The sequence below is a fragment of the Diadema antillarum genome, unplaced genomic scaffold (genome assembly GCF_040938485.1).
Source record: "Diadema antillarum isolate AM-2024a unplaced genomic scaffold, OU_Dant_1.0 scf00000123, whole genome shotgun sequence".
NCBI classification, from domain to species: domain Eukaryota; kingdom Metazoa; phylum Echinodermata; class Echinoidea; order Diadematoida; family Diadematidae; genus Diadema; species Diadema antillarum.
In genome coordinates, this window is record NW_027271012.1 from 1,897,067 (window position 1) to 1,918,739 (window position 21,673).

The 21,673-nt window shown below is 38.6% G+C and overlaps 1 protein-coding gene across 1 annotated transcript in view; it reads left to right on the plus strand.

Moving 5' to 3' along the window:
* The window catches only part of LOC139720173 (integrin alpha-8-like), a 64,367-nt gene that overhangs the window by 34,088 nt on the left and 8,606 nt on the right, over nucleotides 1–21,673 (plus strand). Inside the window, exons 6-21 of the mRNA XM_071631538.1 lie at nucleotides 869–911; nucleotides 2,528–2,614; nucleotides 6,574–6,662; nucleotides 8,133–8,239; nucleotides 8,596–8,698; nucleotides 10,456–10,558; nucleotides 12,178–12,278; nucleotides 13,648–13,738; nucleotides 14,160–14,205; nucleotides 14,746–14,850; nucleotides 15,550–15,605; nucleotides 16,290–16,444; nucleotides 16,960–17,088; nucleotides 18,393–18,457; nucleotides 19,262–19,409; nucleotides 21,021–21,104. Of these exons, the coding sequence (XP_071487639.1) occupies nucleotides 869–911; nucleotides 2,528–2,614; nucleotides 6,574–6,662; nucleotides 8,133–8,239; nucleotides 8,596–8,698; nucleotides 10,456–10,558; nucleotides 12,178–12,278; nucleotides 13,648–13,738; nucleotides 14,160–14,205; nucleotides 14,746–14,850; nucleotides 15,550–15,605; nucleotides 16,290–16,444; nucleotides 16,960–17,088; nucleotides 18,393–18,457; nucleotides 19,262–19,409; nucleotides 21,021–21,104 (1,512 nt within the window). The remainder of the gene's footprint in view (nucleotides 1–868; nucleotides 912–2,527; nucleotides 2,615–6,573; nucleotides 6,663–8,132; nucleotides 8,240–8,595; nucleotides 8,699–10,455; nucleotides 10,559–12,177; nucleotides 12,279–13,647; nucleotides 13,739–14,159; nucleotides 14,206–14,745; nucleotides 14,851–15,549; nucleotides 15,606–16,289; nucleotides 16,445–16,959; nucleotides 17,089–18,392; nucleotides 18,458–19,261; nucleotides 19,410–21,020; nucleotides 21,105–21,673) is intronic.

The following is a 21,673-nucleotide window of genomic DNA, read 5'->3' on the forward strand; positions in this document are numbered from 1 at the left end:
AACGAAATAGGCCATGCGACAAGTGGCGCCCCATACAGCTCTCACCAGCTCCCAGGCTCAGGTCGCACAGTGGGCATTCGGCTTTACTCAGCGTTTGTGGAAGGGCGCATCGACCTTAGATTGGTGTCACTAGATCGAATTCAGTAATCTCCCTTCCGAATGTTAAAAAAAAAAAGAAATGGAAAAAATCATCGCTAGCGATCGGGTCCGTACGCTACGTGCAAATGAATGAGTGCCCGCTAGTTGTTGATAAACCATTATTTTCGGCTCCATCCTTTGTAAAACGTTGCCCCTAAATTATACCACGCATTGTTAAAAAGTGAGGGTATGATTTTTCAGCTTGTAGTGTATTGTTTCACTTATTGGTGTCATCTTCGTATGTTGACAGAACGGGGTAATATCCGGAAGTCTCGTATTCCTCCTTGACATACAGTCCTGTGCGATTCGCTATCTTAAATCTTGACGAAGTGTTCAGATAATTATAACGTGTTCTGATATAGCAGTGTTGAATTATCATACTTATCTTTGATATGTATGTATAAGAATTAAAGTTAATATTTTCTCTGCAAGGACTTGTTTTATTGTTTTTTATTGTTTTAAAGGAAGAGGGTGTTTTCATGACTTTTTTTCATTGCTGGCTTCGGTGAAGTGAGGAAATTAGTTGGACGACTGTTTTGACAAGGGCTCATCTGCAAAAATAATAATTTAGACTGTTTTTCAGGATACGATATTTCTAGGGTGCCCCCCTCCTCTCTCTCTCTCTCTCTCTCTCTCTCTGTCTGTCTTATGTCAGAATGTGTGAGTTTAGTCTTGTTCTGCTCCTATATTGTGCCAAGAAGTTCTATCAATCTCTTGTTTTCCGCCACAGGATGAAATATTGCTTGGGGCGCCAGGAAGTTTCTTTTGGCAAGGTGAGAATGTTTGTCCATCCGTGGATCCCCTACAGACAACACATCAACGATTTCAAAATGTCTTATAGCTGCCTTCACTTCGAAGAGCGTCTATAAAAACTGCTGCCATGAGTCATAAAACATGTTTTCTCTTTCAGTGCCTATAATCTGCAATGTAATTATGCGCGGAACAGCTATATAGAATGGGAGGCAAACATTAAATTACACTTATGGGTTTGTGGTGTGGTGTTTTTTTTTTCTAGTTTTGTTTATATACATTCTCAAGAGAGATTGTGACGTGATGTACGAAATTTGCCGGACACGTAAAGATCCTAGTTTGATTACAACCAAACCTAGTTTCAAGAGTGTCTGAGAGCAATGTCGAAAGCAATAGTGATAAAACAGGGGTAATTTCAACAAAAATACATTAGACCCTTCGTTAGCAATGACAGGAAGAAAGCGAACAAGAAAGTGACAAAGAAACGGGCAAATCATGTGATATCTTGAACATTTTTTTTCTTCAAATCACTGCTCCCAATGGGGAATAGTACCTTTACTTCTTGATGAGCAGACATGGCTATTTTTAGATATGTTTTCCAAGACTTTAATCTTAGTGTAGTGCGAAACAGTGATGGGGATCGATGTGGTTCACTTTATTTTACAGATCTAAGGCCTATAAAACTATCGGTTAATCATGTGGGTTGATGTGTATAACACTTTGCACATAACCCGTTCTATATACATAGGTGTACGTTTTAACAGCTGTTAAGTGGTACACAATGTTGATCGATTTAACACAAGAGGAAGTATGTGTATCCTGTGAGTTGCTGGATGTATTTCCCATTACCAAGATATACTCGGAGGAAAGGCTAAACGGAAGAGGATTAAAATAATGAAGAAGGCTGAGGCACTGATGAAAGGAACGGGGGAAGTGCGTTAAAGGTGTATTATCTAAAAGAATTAAAACAAGACGTTCTACAATATCATGAACAGTCTCATATTTACGTAAGCCTATTTTCATTTTTTTTGTGTGTGTGTTTGTGTGTGTGTGGATAGCACGTTTTGTCGTCACTTATGCTAATTACAGTAATGAAGTATCATTAGAATTAATTTCAACTCATAAAGCCATGAAAGCAATGCTTAATATCCCTGCTGGAAAGAACGCAGTGTCTCATAATGTGTTCATATAGTTGGCTCTGAGAAAACGTTCAAATTCAAATAGTGTGAAGATGATTTCACACTGTGATTTGTTTTTTTTTTACAGAGATTTCACACAATTATATTCTGCTTCACATTGTGAATTGATGATTCACAAAGTGTTCACAGTGTTAAAACTCTCCAATTTGATAGTGTGAAGAGATTTTACACTGTGTTCATATTGTGTTCACACACTGTGTTTCACATTGTGTTTCACACTGTGTTCATGATGTGTTCACACACTGTGTTTCACACTGTGTTCATGATGTGTTCACACACTGTGTTTCACACTCTCAGACACTGTGTTCTTTCCAGCAGAGACTGCTTCCTTTCAAATTTACAACGACACACACCAACGAAAATCAAGCAGCCATTTTTCTTTTTTTTTTCTGGGGTCACACTGACTATTATGTTTGTTTGGTTTTTTTTCTTGATCGCAGGTCAGATCTGGCTGGCAAATACTGATCTTCAAGGCGAGTCGCGGCACACTAATGAAGGGCCTCTACAATTCGACGACAGTTACAGAGGTAAAACTTGAATTGTGATCATCGTAAGTGAGCCCTCATTGGGCAAAATGCTAATAACGCATAGGTGTATGTATGTATGTATGTATGTCTGATTGTTTGTTTGTTTTTTTCGTAATCATCGGGCATATTGACTCAAGGCTGACGCGATGTTGTCTGCTGTTTAATCTTGAATGTTGACATGTCGCATTCACATCATATATTAAAAAAAAAAATAGGTTCGTATATTCATTTGTTTGTTTGTCTCAGTCTGTCAGCTGCGGTATGTTGAGTGGGATTACGTAAGGTCACTTTGGCCAACATACGTCATGTATCCACTTCCGGTCTTTGAGAAGTATCCGTTTGTTAGGTTTGGTTTGATTTCCGTGTTTGTCTGGTTTTCTACCAGCGATATACATATAAGGAGAGAGAGAGAGAGAGAGAGAGAGAGAGAGAGAGAGAAAGAAAGTTGAAAATGTCGTATCATAATACTTTGATACCGAACGGCATTGGTCAGAATACAAACGTATTCAAAGAACGTTCTAAGCGTTCTGAGAGCTTGTTTTGTGTTCGCGATATCGTTGTCAAGGAGCCTTTATATACAACTATTCAATTAAGGCAATTCAACTTTCGATACCGAAACTTGACAGACTGACACCGTGGTAAAGATTTGCTGCGAGCCTTTTCTTTAAATGTCATGCACAGAGAAACACGGTAATTATAGGCATTATCACATTTTTTTTCCACATGATAACTTCCTTCTCATGTTATTTGCCCGTTTCTTTTTGACTTTCTTGTTCGCGTTCTTCCTGTCACTGCTAACACTTGGTCTAATGTATTCTTGTTCAAATCACCCTTGGTTTATCACTATTGCTTTCGACATTGCTTTAAGACAGTTTCCAATGGCTTTTAGTTTATAGCGACAAATCCTCTTTCGTGACTGTTGTCAATGCTCATCCAACAAAGACATAGACAGCACACTTACCGACTACAATCCATTCTCGATAATTGTATTCTATCTGACAGTAGCGATTTTATCAGGTTTCCTTCTAAATTGGGTCTCTTGCCGCAGGTTTAGACACTGTACTTCATGTATATCTATACGCACGCACTTCGCCAAACGACTCTCCCCCCCCCCCCCCATCATCGGGTGCACGTCATGAGTTCGACACCCACGAGTCATGCGGCCCACAAGTCATACAGCCCATGAGCTCGACATGAAGCAAATAAGGCCCACGAGTTCAACACTAAAGCAGAAAAAGGCCCACGAGACCGACACATTAAGCCCAGTGATGTAATGTCGGTCTCATGGACCTTTTTCTTTTGCCTATTGTCGGACTTATGGGCCTCTTTTGCCTAGTGTCAGACTCATGGGCCTTATTTGCCTAATGTGGAGCTCATGGGCTAAATGGCTCTGTCGAACTCGTGGGCCGTATGACTCGGGTCTCGTGGGATGACCTCCCATCCGTACCCTTCTAATCTATCCCATTCTACCTCCCCTTCTCTCACTCTCATTTCACACATGACTCAGTAAAGACGTATGCATTCAATATGTGTCTTTTCACAGCTCTACAAATACTATCTCTGCTACTAGTAATCCTAATGATGATAATGATAACAATAAAGAATTACGAAAACAATCCCTGCGAGATTGATTAAAAAAAAAAACAGAGGGGAAAAAAAACCGAAACCGGAATCCGAGAAACTTGAAACTTACAGAACTACAGATTGCATGAATAGAACATCTCTTGTTTCAAAAGTCTTTGTTTTATTTGTCGGATTCAAGCAACTGTGTGACGGCAGAGCGGCAAGCCACAATAGTAATAATTTCTCGACCCACGTCCGCTATGATCTTCTTTTAGCACGCAATTTGCTCGTATTAGGACTTGCGGTTAAGACTACCAGTATAGCTTCCAGTTTTCAGACTAATAAAACAATCGTAAACTGTCCTTTGTAGTATTCATAATGTCGTCTGTTGATTTTTGTTGTTGGTATAAATGTCGTTGTTAAACATTATCTTTGAGTGTGCGCTACACACGTGACGATCTGCGCACGAAAACAATGATTATAGCATTTTACGCTCTCCCGATATATACTTATACTGTAAGCTCTCAGTGTTTGCACGTCTGTGAACAAATTCATATCAGATTCATTGTCTAATGTGTATCATGAACTCTTCTTCCATTGTAGTAACCTCCTCCCCCCCCCCATTCCTAGGTATTGCATTTTTCCGGAAACACAGCGTTAAAAAATACACGTACACACACACACACACACACACACACACACACACGTACACACGCACACACACGTACGCATGCACTCTCTGGACGTAAACTAACCATGCTGTCACAGTTGTAGAAGGGGGAAAGTGTGTGAAAACGTCATGTGTGTCGAACGAGGTTAAGTGTTCTTCAGATGTCCCAGCTGGAATTATTTTCGGGGAAATCCCTCTTTATATTTTTCTACATCGTTCTCCCGATACTACAGGCGACTCCCGTTACAGCGAAGTCTTGGCGATCTACAGTTTTCTGTCGTTATATCCAAATTTCCTTATAGCCGAACAGTAAAGTATAAAAAGATGTGCCGATGATAATCTGGGGATCTGAATTAAATTTACTTCTCAGGTTCGAAGAATATCGTGTTATAACAGCGATCGTTATGACGGGCGTGCACTGTATAATATACTAATGATGCACAGGATAGAGTGTGTTAGTGAAGGTGCGGCGCGCTCGAGAGTATTGACAATGGTGCGACATGCACGAGGCGCAGCCGAGTGCATGTTTGCAACCGTTGTCAATACTCGAGAGTGAGCCGCACCTTCACTAACGCCACGAAATAATCCTGTGCATCATTAGTTTTATAAAATGGGTCGAAAAATAACAGCATTATTCACGTACCTTTGTGGGTCAATACCAGTCAGCTACATGTAGCACTCGCTCAAAAGTCAAGATGTCCGAAGATGTTCGTCCCAAACATTTACGCACGTCGCACTCGGAAATCCCGCACACTAAGTACTGTACGTACGTACGCCACGTACTGTTATGCACAAGAAAGGCCGCCGGCTGTTGTGGCATAACCGGCAGCCCGCGGCCCGAACTAGAAGTTGTTTACAGGATTGACAGCGCGTATAGTAGCGCGTGACGCACTTGTAACAACTGATTGAGTGCGCACTGCTAGTGTAAAACATTGTGACGTACGTCAGGCCAGGGAGGTGGAAGAGAGACTCTTCTTAGTGCTTACCTGAAGAAAATAATGCACGCACACGTGACTCATTTCAGCGCTTCCAATTGGCTACATTCTTGAACCTATTTTATAAAAGCGTATACCATTCAAGCGTTTGATTTTCAGTTATCAATCGTACTGATCATGCTGATAGTATCATCACGATTGTAGGGATCCAGAGGGCCGCATCATGATTACCCTTGACTCATCAAGTCCTGAGGGAATTCTGCTTTATATAATCATTATCAACTTGCCATTGTCACATTGGCAACACTGAATGTCTCTGCATATTTTGCATTCGATGAAGTTTGACGGAGCGGGCTTGATATATCAAGTCTGCACAAAAGCAATATAAAAGCAAATAGAATTGCCAGTTGAAAAAAAAAACAGTCTACAACGGAAACGAACAATTACATAGAAGTACAAAATGACTGAAATGAAAACGGATTGTCCACTCAGTATTCTGACACACTAACAGTGAATGGTAACAAAAGAATTATATGGCGCCAAGTCATACAATTGGTTTCTGGCATTCAGGTTGATGAGTTAAAGGAAACCTGTAGTAAGAATGTTGTTCTTCTTGTTGTTTTTGTTTACGTTGCAATCAATTATGGATATTGTGGACAGTTCATGAAAAGCCACTCCCCCCCCCCCCAAAAAAAAAAAAAAAACCCAAACAAACAAACAAAACAAAAACACTTCATAGGTTAAGAGAGGGAAGAATGACTCTCGGTTGCCATTCTGCTTGGTTTCCACAGGATATGCAGTTTCTTTCGGGGACTTCAAGGGCGATTCTCGGCCAGAGTATGCGATCGGTATCCCTCGGGCCAACGATCTGGCAGGCATGGTGAGTATAATCCCTTGCCAGCGCTATTCCATCGTTTGTTGAGAATGAGAAGGGCGTTAAGTTGTCTTGAAAACTATGGGTTGAGTGGCAACTTGAATAACGCCCTTATCATTCTTAACCGACGTATTGGTCTGCACTTCTGGCTTGGTTGGTGGCCAAAGACATATCAAGCACTTTAAATCTCGACGGGATAGCCGTTCTGGGAAGGTGGAGGACAAGATGAGGAAGAAGAAGAGGAAGAGGAAAAAGAAGGAGAAGGAGAAATTCGAAAGAAGAAGTACACGAAGAAGAAGGAGCCTTTTAAACTTTCATATACGTGCTGTACATCAAGCTTGCATGCTATTCACATTGGTGTCATATGGGGTCATCCCACAAGCTAGATATCAACAAATCATACGGCCCAGGGGATAGACATTAAAAAGGTCCATGAGTCATACAGACAACAAGGTAGGCCCCAATTAAAACAGGCCCGTGAGCAAGACAGTATAAGTAAAGCAGGCCCTCAAGCGAGACACTAGTCACATAAAGCCAACGAGCTCGACACTGGGGGAAAAGGGTTAGAAAGCTCGACACTACGTAAACTAAGCCCTAAGATTAATGTTGAGCTCGTGGGCTGTTTTTGTCCAGTGTCTATCTTATGGGAATTATTTACCTATAGTGTCTATATCATTGACGTATAGCTCGTGGGCCTTGTTCACATAGTGTCCAGCTCTATAGGTTGTATGACTCGTGGATGTCGAACTCGCGACCTGCATATATGATTACTTACGGGGGAAAAGGACGACGAAGAAGAAGAAAGGAAAGAAAAGAAGAAGAAGCAGTTTTCTCATAATTATCTAAACGGCCAGAGGGAAACACTCACGATGTTTCGCTCTTTGCCCGCATAGAACACATTATGTTGTAACGGGGGGGGGGGGGGGGGGGGGAGCGTTGAAGATCACCACTGCTGAAGTATATAGAAATAAAAACTATAATATTCATGATGCTATTTTGTAAGTGAGAGTGTATGTTTGTATTTTATGTTGATGTGCGATGGCGTGACTCGTTAGTTACTATCCTCATAATGCATGGTCGTATCAGATTCGGTCCGAGAACCTATAAAAGTGACATTTAAATACCTCACGCTTTTGTCAAGGAGGGAAACAATCACGGTGTTTGGCTTCGTGCCTACATTGATATTGTAACGATAGGAGAATTTGAAGATTATTTTTACTAAAATATAGGAGAAAAGATACTATGATACTAACGAGGCTATTTTGTAAGTGAGCGTGATGTTTGTGTTCACGTAAATTCGTCTGACTTGTTTGTTTATACTCGTACATACTCGTATACAGTATAATGGCTGTATCGAATCCGGTGTGAGAACTTACAAAATCAAGATTAAAATTCCTCTCACTTTCGAAAAAAATAAAAAGGCGTGAGAAACCAGCTTTTTTAAATCTTAACTTTTTTTCCTTTTATCCCAACAAGGTATCCATTTATGACGCCTCGTTGACGGCGTACCTCAACTTGACGGGCACGCAGGTGGGGGCGTACTTCGGCCAGTCCATAGCTGTTTCGGACCTCAACAGTGATGGGTAGGTAATTCCAATCGAACGGATACTTCTTTAACCACTCTTCAAGCACCAGTTACTGTCCTTTCATTCAGCAGCGAAAATAATTATATCCCGAAATGATGATGACGTCATAGTACCTCACACTTGACGACATCCAATCATATACACAGACACACAGATATACTTGTAAAAAAATAAATCTTCCCCTAATTCCGTTATGACAAAGTTATAAGTCATGGTCGGCACTCAAACTAAACAATACAAACTTTTTTTACGTCACAAATGGTTTGTATCACTATTAATGATTATTCATAACGTCATGATCATGCTTGTTGCCATGACTACGCATGCCTACATTTTTTTTTTCCCCTCCTAAGATTGAACGACATCGCCACCGGAGCCCCGTTCTTCATCGACGAGGAGAAGACCACCGACGGATGGGAGATCGGCAAGGTCTACATCTTCTACAACGACGGGGCCGTGAGTATACCAACTGCATTAAACCTCCTCACTCTTGGTGATCGGATTTGTCTGTGTTTCATTCCCATTATTTAGTTGACACTTCATGTCACGTCGTAAGAAAAACATTCTTTCAGCTGCTGTCATCCATGTTTTGACTTACATGCTCTTTACGTCCTTAAAAAGCATGTGAAAATGAAAGTGTAAATATATCATTCATGGAAACTTCAAATTCGGTTAAACTTACAGTTTTTGTCCACTAATTTATTTATTTTTGGCGCTATTATTCATTCTTGGCGCTAGACTTCATTTCTTTAAAACGAACTTAACTTGACCACATGGTTTTTAACACATGGATTAGAATTTAGCTCCCACAGTTCACACACATACATATGGGTGATTTCAAGCTTCTTTCAATTGAATATGAGATGAATGAAAACGTACAGGCAAATCAGCAACGATTGGGCATGGAGTGCTTTTAGCTGCCGTCATCCCTGCGTTGATTTACATGCTCTTTACGTCCTTAAATAGCACGTGAAACTGAAAGTATAAATAATGTCATTCATGGAAACTTCCAAATTCTGTAAAAACTTACCCTTTTTGTCCATAAATTTATTTTGATTCTAGGCACCAAACTTCATTTCCTTAAGCCGAACTGAATTTGACCACAAGGATTGTGTTTCTTATTAAAGTGATGATTTATCATTTGCACATGAAACAAAAATCCAGCTTCAGGGCTTCAAAAATAGTTCTAAAATGTGAGTTAGGTATAGAAACAACCAATGTACAAATTTGAATCCGTATAATCAATGTTAAGTATTGTTTAATATACAAAATGTGAACAATAGTTACAACAAACATGTGTCTAGACTAAACCGTGTGCAGTTATGATTTATTGAGAAAAATGGCGATATCTCCTTTTATCTTAGACTTAACTGCGAATTTTTTTACATGTTAGGATGTTTTATGACACAACTGACCTACACATAGGCCTATGCATCAAATGTGATATCTCGAACATTTTTTCTTTTTTAAATCACTGCTCCAAATGGTAAACTGGGCCTTTAAAATGTGGTTCCCACAGTTCATATAATATTGGTGATTTTAAACTTCTTTGAAGTGAAAATGATATGAATGACAACGTACTGGGGCATCAGCGACAATGCGACATGGAGCGTTTCTCATAAGAGTCGTGGTACTAAAGTTTGAATATCAAATGACATTTCCTGGTGGCACTCTACTTTAGACCCACTTGTGCCTTGTCAAAGTACAATCCCTTTGTTTAACTCCTTGGCGATTGGACCCTTGTACATTTGAACGAAGTCAGCGGGGTTTTCAAAATGTCGTAATAAAACGGTTAACTTGATGAGGTTATTCGGGATCTTTTTTTTTTTTCATAAAAAAAAAAAATATAAAGACCGATGAAGGTAGATGGGAAAGGAGACCTTTTTTCAAAAGGAATGCTTCGCCTTTTTTCCCCCGATTAGTTTATCTATTCATTCATTTGTTTGTACTTTTCATTCCTGTACGTCAGATTATCTTGATCAAAACCGTGTAATGATGAGGAAATTTACCGGAACAGTTCAATGGCAGTAATGAGCAGCCTCTAGATACACAAGAAAGAAACTTGTCTATCGCAATGGAAGAGGCAGCAGCTGATTGTATGGGTTGTGGTTGTCTTTGTTATTGTTGTTGATGATGATTCTTTCCTTTTTGTCTGGTTGTTCTTCGATTATTACTTTGATCAACCTATACCGTAAATTGATCAATAATTGCAGGGTGGATTTTCTACCGAGAGCACAATCCTTGGGACCCAGGTACGCGCGCGCTTCGGCGCTGCTCTGGCGGCTTTGTCCGATGTCAACCAAGACGGGCATAACGGTACGAAATGAACCCCCCTCATGCAACATACTAACAAGTGAGTTGCCAGCTCACTCTACTACCGGTCGACAACCCAACGATTGCATCACTTCTTCAGGGTTGTAGATTTTCAAAATGAATTCTTTTTGTAAACGTCCATAAGAATACGTTTTGAACTAAAATGAGCTACATTTTGTACTTCGTTTCTTTTTTCTTTGCGAGTCTTAAAGCATACTTGAAACACGTATCTCCGAGACACAGTTTTGATTCATGTTGATGGTCAATGTTGTGTAATGAAGGTGTTTTCAGACAGTTGTAGGCGCGGGTTTTTTACTTGAACCGCTTCACCTCTACCAAACAGACATAACCATTTTAGTCGACGAGAAATCAATAACTCCAACAAATCGTCAAGGCTTATATTGCAAAGATAGACAAGGAAATATTCGTCGACATAAAAACAAAAATCTCCATTTCATTCTATAATCCATAGTCCCGTCGGTAACCAGTCAAATTCGAGAATTATTCTTCCTGACGTTACATCACTGCTCAAAATACTATAAGGATTTGGATCCTCACTGCTTTACTCACGTGGTTGCATTATGACCAATCACCGACCAGTATTCATGGAGACGAAAACCTGAATAAAATAGAACAGAGGAGTTGAAGCTTTGCCCAACCTTGAAGAGAGAAAGATAAATGCTGAAAATCATCCAAAGCATTATCGACTTTGATGGACAGTTGAAGAGAGGGAGATAGAGCAAACAGACAGGGAAAGAAATTTAGAGACAGAGCGAGAAGTATCAGACCTAGAAGCATTATCTTTATCAGCTCAACATGTCTCATGCAGCCATAGGACTGCAATTGACGCAGCTGTTTGATCTATTAAATCAAAAGCTATTTCAAAAGCTATTTCGATTGTCACTCATTATAGTTATTATATTAGGAGCTTCATTGGATCATGATAATGCTGAGATTAGTCTGAATAGGAGGCAAAACGCACGGACCCCCCCCCCCCCGAGGGACCCGTGATTTCTAAAGGGGATGTGGGGGCAGGGGGGGGGGGGTACTCTGGCATCATAGCAAAGGACGGTGGCTTTTCACAGAGGTGCACTTTATGAATTTACTGCAAGTAAGATGTCTTTTTAGTCAGGTGTCAAAAAAAAAAACACACAATAAAGAAATATATAATAATGGGCACCCATTGATGGCTAACAGCAGCCTATACGAGGACAAGTGATACCCATGATAACATTGTTATACCAGCTACGTCACCCTTGGCAAACAACACCATCATCATAAAACTTGTGTAATTGTTATTATCATTTTTTACAATCGTCGCTATCATTATAGAGCTAATATCATCACTAATACTGCTATCATTCCTATCATTATTGAATATGGGTTTCAGTTTGGTTAAAAAGGAGAATCACTCGGCAGTCATTCATTTAAATCAAACTTTCTGCCTGACTTGTCCATTCCTGATATGAGAACTTAATGACGCATTGGAAAACAGACACTTGTTGCTGTTGTTGTTGTTGTTGTTGTTGTTGTTGTTGTTGTTGTTGTTGTTGTTGTTGTTGTTGTTGTTGTTGTTGATGATGACTTAAATCTGTGCAACTGCTCTACCTTGTCGCTGGCAGACCTAGCCATCAGCTCACCGTACGGCGGAGAGTCGGGGAAGGGCGTCGTGTATATCTACCATGGCATCGGATCACGTGGTTTATCTACTTCACCAGCTCAGGTAAATACGGGAAAGCATTTTCCTCTCCTAATTCTGTCCTGGGTTTTTTTCCCTATCTCTCTCACTATTTTCTCCTCTCCATCTCCTTTCCAACCCCCCCCCCCCCAGCCGCTCCCCCACCCCGCTGTGATGCTTTCGAAATCTTAGCTTTGTATTTATAATTAGCTCATGTACACATTGGTGCAAATGACTTTTCTTTTTGTCTCAGTTGGTTGGGCACTTCACTCGTTTTCAAAGCGGCAAAATGCATAATCTTGCCCGACGTAACAATTCATGGAATTCATGTTCAAACAAAGAATGGCATTGCGTTGAGATCAGGTGATCAGTATACTCCATCAGTTGGCAATTTAGCAGGCATCCATTTCATTGTTTTTGTATTGAATGCAATAACAGCCTATTTCCTTTTATATTACGCAATACCATTTTTGCTGTCAGGTGGATGTGCTGGCAAGCATCATTTAGATAAGGATCACATGAATAATCATTGCATCACAGATGCTTATCTCAGTGAATTTACAAACCAAAATGTCTGTTGGTACAAATTACCTTTTTTTCTTTTTTCTTTTTTGCTCATGCACAAAGTCGAATTACGACCTGGTCTATTCCGAATAGCAACAACCGTCATCTTGTAACAATCAGTTATCGCACATGCACATTATAACAATATCATGTGGTCGGTCGATAGATGGTTACTAGAGTATTCAAAACTTACTGCAGCCAAAAGGCCTCACATTGATGGCAACATGACAAGTAAGAGTGCTAGAAATCCACTGGAGTATACACAGTATACATAAAAGGCTGAAGGAGACTTTTTGTAATGAAAAGCCTACCAGCAAAATCTATTTGACTTTGCTGTTGTTGTTTTCTGCAGTAAGTGTATCAGAAATCGATACGGAACGCATTTAAGGACTAAATGTTTAGTGGTGCCCCACCCCGTATTGAATGTCCGTGTCGACATACTGATTTTCAAATAATAATGATTGCATTTATATGGCGCTTCATACTCTGATGTTTCTAAGCGCACAAAACGTGATGATCATTCTGTTGATGTTAAAACGAATCGAAAGGTAAAACCTATACACAATCTGTACAACACAACGTGACCCTGTGACTAATGTTTTCTTCTCAATAATAATCACACTCTCTTACCTCTCATGACATAATTATTCGATTGTTCCTTAAATGTATCGCCAGTTTATGGGCCTAGTACCTCGAGGGTAGGTGTTGCATGTATAAAAGATGTGTGTGTGTGTACATATATATATATATATATATATATATATATATATATATATATATATATATATATATATATATATATAAGTATGTGTGTTTGATCAATTTTCCTTGTTTTTGTCTGTCGTCCCAGACCTTGGAGCCAGCGTCCTTTGGACGCGACCTGCAGACATTCGGCTTCTCCATGTCGGCCGGCATGGACATGGACAACAATCAATATCCGGGTAGGTGAACTTTTCTACGTCACTCTAAAAAATGCAATTGTCTTTATAATAATTGTAATGCAACCCCACAACACTTTTATATTTAGAATTATGGAGGTGGATGGAGGTCATCGTAAGACGGTCATAATGCATTTGCTCATCACAGTCATGTATCACAAAACTTTCTAAAGTTACAACAATGTCATCGATGGCACGAAGTAGACCAAAATAAAATCATTTTTTTGGAACACCCTATATTTTCATTCCATCGATCAATACTACTGACTGCAGGCTGTATTTGCATCAATAAACATAATCATAATCATCTATGTCCACCCTGTTCACGATGTCTACCATGTGCAAAATTAGCCTGAATCAATGGTACTTATGGCAAATCTATTTTTTCTCCTAATGTCGATCGTTCTTCATTCACAATATTCAGATCTGCTGATCGGCGCTTACAAGTCAAACTCGGTCGTACTCGTCAGGTACAAAGAGCATTCCCTCTGAGTCTTATCTTACATTGAGTATTCTTGCTGTTGTTTCTTTTATCATACTCAGTTTGTTTATTTTTTACAGTCTCCCTTATTAAGATTAATCGCTATCGTCGTCATTAGTACATTTAGTATCTTCAAAATTGTTCTTTTAGTTTTTCTTTGTCAATTGATGAATGATTACGATTAACGAAACATATTGGAAGATGTGCAATAAATAATAATGTCTAAACAGCAGAGACAGAGGATCTCCCATTCAGCTGAAAATCAACGCATCACTATCCTCCTTGGGGTTATAAAACACATAACGCATGAATTCTTTTTTTTTTCATCACAATGGTAACAATGCTCCTTTGGTTCTTCATTTCGACTTACTTTTGCCTCTTTTTATTTGGCATCGTTTATATCTCTGTCGAAATATCAATTTTGTGTATAATGGTGGAAATGATGTATTATGTCGAAATAAAGAAGAAGAGAGAGGAGAGCGAACATCTTGTATTCACGTGTAGTTATATCTAATCCTCGTCCCCGCAGATCGAGACCGGTTGTTCACGTGACTGCAGCACTGACGGCTGTGACGGAGGCTATTAACCTCAAGGACTTGGGATACACTCTAGAGGACGGTACCCAAGTTAGCAGGTATACATTAACACGTGATTATGCACCTCTTAACAACAAGGAAGTTATATCTATAACAGTGTATAAGTGGTGATATGTAACATCGCCTGAGTTATGCTTTGCAGTCGTTCACTGAGATATGCTAATTTGTTCAAAACGAAGATGCAAAAATTAAGGCCGTTCTACACAAAAAGAGTGTTTAGAATTGATCCATATTGCTCTGAATTGTTTGATAATTTATGTATGAGATATTACTGATGTTTGAACGATACGGCCCTTTAGACGTTTTAGGAACCCAGAATTTTAATCCTTAATGTTGTGTTCATGCTACGTCCAAGTTGATAATACTAAAATTAGATTTCATCAAAGTCTGACAAAAATGAAAGAGTTCCCTTTCTTGCTTAAATCTTACGTTTCTGGGATATTGCAAATTCAAAAAAAAAATGACGAGAAGGACACACGTTTGTTTGTTTCTCATTTTCATAAAAGAACGGAAAATTTAGGGCAGATGTGTATGCAAGGCAGTGCTGCTCTAGTAATGTATTGTAATACTTTGTTGATGCAATTTGTAGGCTTTTGTTTGTGGCAAAAATGATATCATGTGGCACTGAGGTGCAAAATTTGTTCATAAACCAGTTCTACGGACCTTTCGCCCCTTGCTGAATTGTTCTTCCTGAATTTCGTGCTCATTATCTGTTCTTGTTTGTTGGTCCCACGTAGCTTCAATCTGTCGGTGTGTTTGACGTATTCTGGCACCAACGTACCTCCGACTCTCGGTAAGCTATGCCCGCACCGCTGGAGCCCTGTCCTTGCACCTCTACTTTAACACTCAAGAGGGCGTTGTCTCTTTCTTGAGTTGATACGACCACAGCTGGAGCTCCCGCCTTTTCTTTTTCTTTTCTTTCCTTTTTTTTTTTGGGGGGGGGGGGGGGGGGCAAATAAAAAACAAACAAATGAAATATTCATTATTCTATTACTTATCTTCATTGCTATGTTGGTTTATGAAATACAGTAAATAGGGATCGACTTGATTTTTTTTTTTTTTTTTTGGGGGGGGGGGGGCTTTTCTTTCTTATTTTATTTTCTTTTTGGTGTAGTTTGTGTTGCGCGCCAGTCGGATGCTCTATGGGTCTCTGCCTGTCACGCGTCCATGTATTCCTTTACTGTTTCACGATTGCTTAGAAGATGAGAAATAACTAAACAAGCGAAAAAGTAAACGCAAGCACACAACTCCATGAATTCTGTGCATTGCACCTTTGTTCACTCATTTCTACAATTCTGGTGAAGACAGAAGAACAGACGAAATTCAAAGACAGATATCATTATAGTTCACATCACGCAGTAGCCGCTTTGTGAAAGAATAAGATACTATAGTTCGTGTTAACGCCTCTAGTATTTCCAGCTTGTGGTCGGTGTGTTGAAACGGATTTTGTCTGTGTTATTTTGTTCTGGCTGTTCAGATTTTAGCTACACCATCCAGCTGGATTACACGCGGCCAACCCTGCAGAGAGTCCTGTTTCAGCAAGTCGGGGGTACTGACGCCGCGTCCCTGAGTAAGACAGTCTCCATGCAGAGCAATGTCAGACAGTGCGATATGCTGGTTGCCTACGTAAAGGTAAGATTCACAGATGTCAATAGGAGAGGTGCTGCACAGCTATGTAGCATGTTTTACGTTTAGTTGTATGTTAACTGGTTGAATATCTTTCATCATCTTCAAATCTCTGGTTTGAATTATCTCTTGATTTTTTTTTTTTTCAATAAGCCTTGTCCACCTAGGACTACTTAGCACAACAATATCGGAATTTCAGAGTCTGGATATTAAACACTTTGTTCCAAGTTCATCGTGTCACTGCCGGCAACCAGGGATAGTCTGGTGGTAGTGTCACTGCCTGGAAAGCAGTAGATGACAGGTTCGAGTCCCACTGGTTCCTTTTCCGACATGTTTGTTAAAAATGTAGAACAACTTTTCCCGATTTTACAAACACATATTGATTGAAAGCTTCCATAGCACTAAATGATGATAATTTTCTTTATAACGTGAATATCGATAGTAAAATCCTGACTTGTCGTTCCCAATTTTCTTTCCAATTGTCTGTTTCCTTATTTCTCTGGTCCCTTTCCATCACCAAGCCCTCCATTGTCGACAAACTCTCCCCGGTTGGTGTATCTCTCAACTTCCGCCTGGCCGATGAAACGCCCTCTCCCGGTGAAATCCTTCCAATCCTCGACGAATCGATAACCACATACGCATCAGTGTCGGTAGGATCCATTCTATTCCATGTCGTGTAAAATGATATAAAATGATACTGTAAGCAAATGAAGTTTTAAGCACGGGTTAACCCTGAAAAAAAAAATGATCATGATCATGATCACGTCTTAATCTAAACGGGATTCCTTTCGTCCGAGAAATATGATAACAATGCTCTGTAATTCAATTCAGTTGAAAACAACAATGTATCTACACTGTAAAAACATCGGTGTTAGATTTAACACCATGGGTGTTAAATCTAACACCGGTCAAACTTCAATAGAGGACCACACCCACAGGTGTAGAAAATGTATTGTGATGGTGTTAAAAGTGTTCACCTGGCACTTCGTGGTGTTAATTTGACACTGTGGCTGGTGATATTTTTGACACTGCGCTAGAGTTAATTCAATAATGGCACCGCATGGTGTTGATTTGATATTGATGGTGTTAATTTCAATGGTATAGCACCCGTCCAGCTTCAACAGGAGACCACACCACCTGGTGTTACTGTGGTGTAAATGTGTTTTCACATTTTTTCGAAAATCAAGTACTTTATCGGAAAATTCTTTATCGTCTTGTTGAAGTTCAATATTAACAAGAAGTGCAGTAACTAAGAAACTGTTAAAAAAACAATTTAATAATCATTATTTTGAAATGACACCCGGAGGTGTTAATCTAACACCATGAATGAGCACCGGAAATTTGATACCAGCACGGTGTTTCATATTTAACACCGGACTTTTTGCAGTGTAACAAATTGTGTCTTGACATGACCAAAACGTTTGAATGTCCCATGTCCCAGACTACATCTGAACTTCATGAATAATGATGATCATCATCACTTTATTGACACTAACAAACAACAAGACGGAAAACATTAATATGAAGACTTAACAACGCAATAGAAATAAGAAATTGTGTTCTATCATATTTGTGGAAATAGATTCAATTGAAAAAACAAAACAAAACTTAAAGTATTATTCAAATATCTATAGTTTACATATTACATGTTTTCATTCTACCCGGGTTTTTTTTTTTCAACGATAATACAAATCAAAGTAAGTATAATTTTAACCAAACTAAAAAGCCTGGAAAATGCTAGGGTCCCGAAATAAAGATTCATTTATTTTTTTTTTTTAATTTTGTCATGTTTTCGATGCTTTGTTCATGTTGTTGTTGTTGTTGGTTTGTTTTTTGCTTGTTTTTTGCTTGTTTTGTGGGTTTCTTTTCTGTTTGCACTTTTGTTTTTGGCAGAATACATGCATAACCACACTTGGATGTTTCTATTTCTCTCTCCTGACGTGACCTCATACAGGTTCCAATTCAGCGGAACTGTTTGAATCAGACATGCGTACCTGATCTCAACGTGCGCGCCACCACGTAAGTCACCATGATATCTGCCTACCACTGATTGTTTGTCACTATCACATCACCACAATAAACGAGGAAAGAAAAAGAATTGTCATTTTTTTTTGTGTGTGAAACAGCTTTATTTTCGGGCATAGAAAGATCCCAATCATCATGAATCCTCGACCACTTACCATAACATCCCTATAACTAATGAAGAATGTAAATGTGAAAACAGGTATATCCATTTCCATCACAGTTTGAGAACAGAGTTGCCGAAAAGAAAAAATGATTAAGATGTTTTGAATTGTATCTCCATTAGTATTTCTTGTTATGTAACGAGTGCATTATCACTGATTTTTTTTTCCATGCAATGATGACCTTACTTTAAGAAAATAGCGTTTGTCTGTTTTTGCATATAGTATATATTATTATCATTATTATTATTATGATTATGATTATGATTATTGTTATTATTATTGTTATTATAACTATTATTAATATCATTATTATTATTATTGTTATTATTATCATTATTATTATTATTATTGTTATTATTATTATTATAGTAATTATTATTATTATTATTATTACTACTTTATTACTTCAGTTCTCATGACAACGCATTATTGCTACTAAAAGGTTCCACACTTCAATTCTTCTCAGTTTACTTTGTTTTACTAATGCAATTTTTTCTGTTACCAAGGAAATTGAAATGTCAATGTTCTTTTCGGAAAATGGAATAAAATTTGAATTGAATTGAATTGAATTAATCATAACAAATTATATCAGACTCAATTATGTGCCTAACATGATTTCTTTCGTAATATCTCTCAGGGACACGACAGCCCTGGTGGTCGGCCAGAGCGAGTCCGTGTACTTCAACGTGACGATCTCGAACACGGCCGAGGACGCCTACCTGTCTAAGCTCACAATTGCCATCCCCCAGGAGCTCCAGTACGTTGGGTTCACCCGAATACAAGCGGTAAGCTCTCACCCTCTGTGAGTAGATAACTATAAATGTTATGTTATAAACGTTATGCCCGCGTAATTTCCGAGATCATAATCAGAAAAAAGCGCGTAAACCCGACTTTGGCAATATAACCTTCAGTTTTCTAACAATCATTTTTTTTTTCTTAATGCATTATATTTTCCTTGCAATGAAGAAGGGTGAATTATATACAGTGCACTCCCGTTATCACGAACATTGTTATGAATGCTCGTTCCAACGGAATAAAAATTCAGGTATAAGGGTTACCATCTATGTACAGTTACGGACTGTACTGTTCGGCTGTGACGAAATTTCAATATAACGAGAAAAAAAAATCCAGTCCTGAGGACTTCGTTATAACTGGAGTGCACACACTGTAGCAATTCGTACCTGCCAAAGGAAAAAAAAATCTTATATTAAATTAATCATGTCTTTCTTGATGACTTATCACTGATAACATTATTAAAAGATCAAGTGTAGAGTCAGAAAAGGAGAGTAAAAAAAGACTCAAAAAGGAACAAATGTTGGAAAAGAGAACGAAGGAAGATTGAATGATAACAAAGAGAGAAAATGACAGGAGTGAAGAAGGGAAGAAAAGAGGACTGAAAGGGAAGAAGAGTAGAAAAGAAACATAGAAGAACAATGATAAGCGGGAAAAAAAAGAAGGAAAAAGATAAACAGAATGAAAAAAAAAAAACTGAAGAAGATTGACAGAAATAAACAGCGCCATCCTCCGTCCGGTCATCAGATGCTCATCTCTACATGAATGAACATGATGACACTGGTGATACTGCTTGGTTACCGGTAACCATGGTGGAGCTTTCGATTCTTTATTATTTTCTTTGAATGGTTTTCGTGTTTTATGTGCGACTGAAACTATTTTGTTATAGTTCAATAAAAGAGAATGTCATTAACATGCATGAATAAATTGAAATCGAGCTATCAGATGATTGTATTCCCTTAATGGCAAAAGGAAATGTTACCTGTAATAAATCATCATGTTTACTCATACATGTAACATCCCATGTATTATCTTAGCAATTGGCTACTTCGTAATATTCTTCGTCGGGTCGTTATTGAAACCCTTTTCTGTACAGCGAAATCTATACAGTTTCAAGCGACGTGATCTACCTGCTGAACTATTAAGTTAATGGTCTAGCTATGGAGCTACAAGCTTCATGGTCTACCCATCTTTAATTATCATAGCAAGTCAATTAATACGTTTAATAACCAAAAAGGTGTCATGTTGCCAGATATTTCTCTCTCATGTGATAACAGGCTTTCTTTCTGTTTTTATCTTTACATTTCATTCACGAACACACCTATTCTTGTTACTACTACTACCATTGTTATTGCACTGTTAGTTACTATGATTATTATCATCATTATTATTCTAATGATTATGATCTTTTTAAGCATGTGTTCATTATTATGATTAACATTAAACTACTACTACGAGTGATAATAGTAGTAATGATAATGACAATAAAATCTTATTGTTATCATTATCATTATCATTATCATTATTATTATTATCATTATTATCATCATCATCATCATCATCGTTGTTATCATCATTGCCATTACTGTTGTTATTGTTCACAGGACCAGATTGTGACGTGTACAAGCAACATACAGACGTCGGAGATTGTCTGTGACGTCGGCAATCCCTTCGCGGCGGGAAGGACGGTGAGGCGTCCACCATGCATACTACCATCTTCCCTCACTTCCTCTCATCTTCACCCTTTATCTTCCTGTTTTTAGTCCTTGGTCTCAACACATCAAACACCACCTCCCCCCTCCCCCCCCCCCCTTTTCGTTTCATGATTATACCCATGACAGTTGTCCGGCATTGTTTGAATGCGTTTTTGTTCTAATACGCCCTATTTACCCTTTGCAAATGAAACAAAAAACCCAGCTTTAGTGCTTCAAAATAGTTCTAAAGTGTGAGTTACGGATAGAAACAACCAATGTAGAAATGCAAATCAGCAAAATACGTGTTAGGTATTGTTAAGTATACAGAATGTGAACAATAGTTATAATAAAATTTCTAGAATAAACCGTCTACAGTTATGGTTTATTGAGAAAAATAGTGATATCTCCTTATATTTTAGGCTTTATTGTGAATTTGTTACATGTTATAATGTTTTGTGATACAACTGATCTACATGTATATGCATCAAAATAAAAATGTTATAGCTCGAACATTTTTGAAATCACCGCTCCCAATGGTAAATGATACCTTTAATATATAGTTT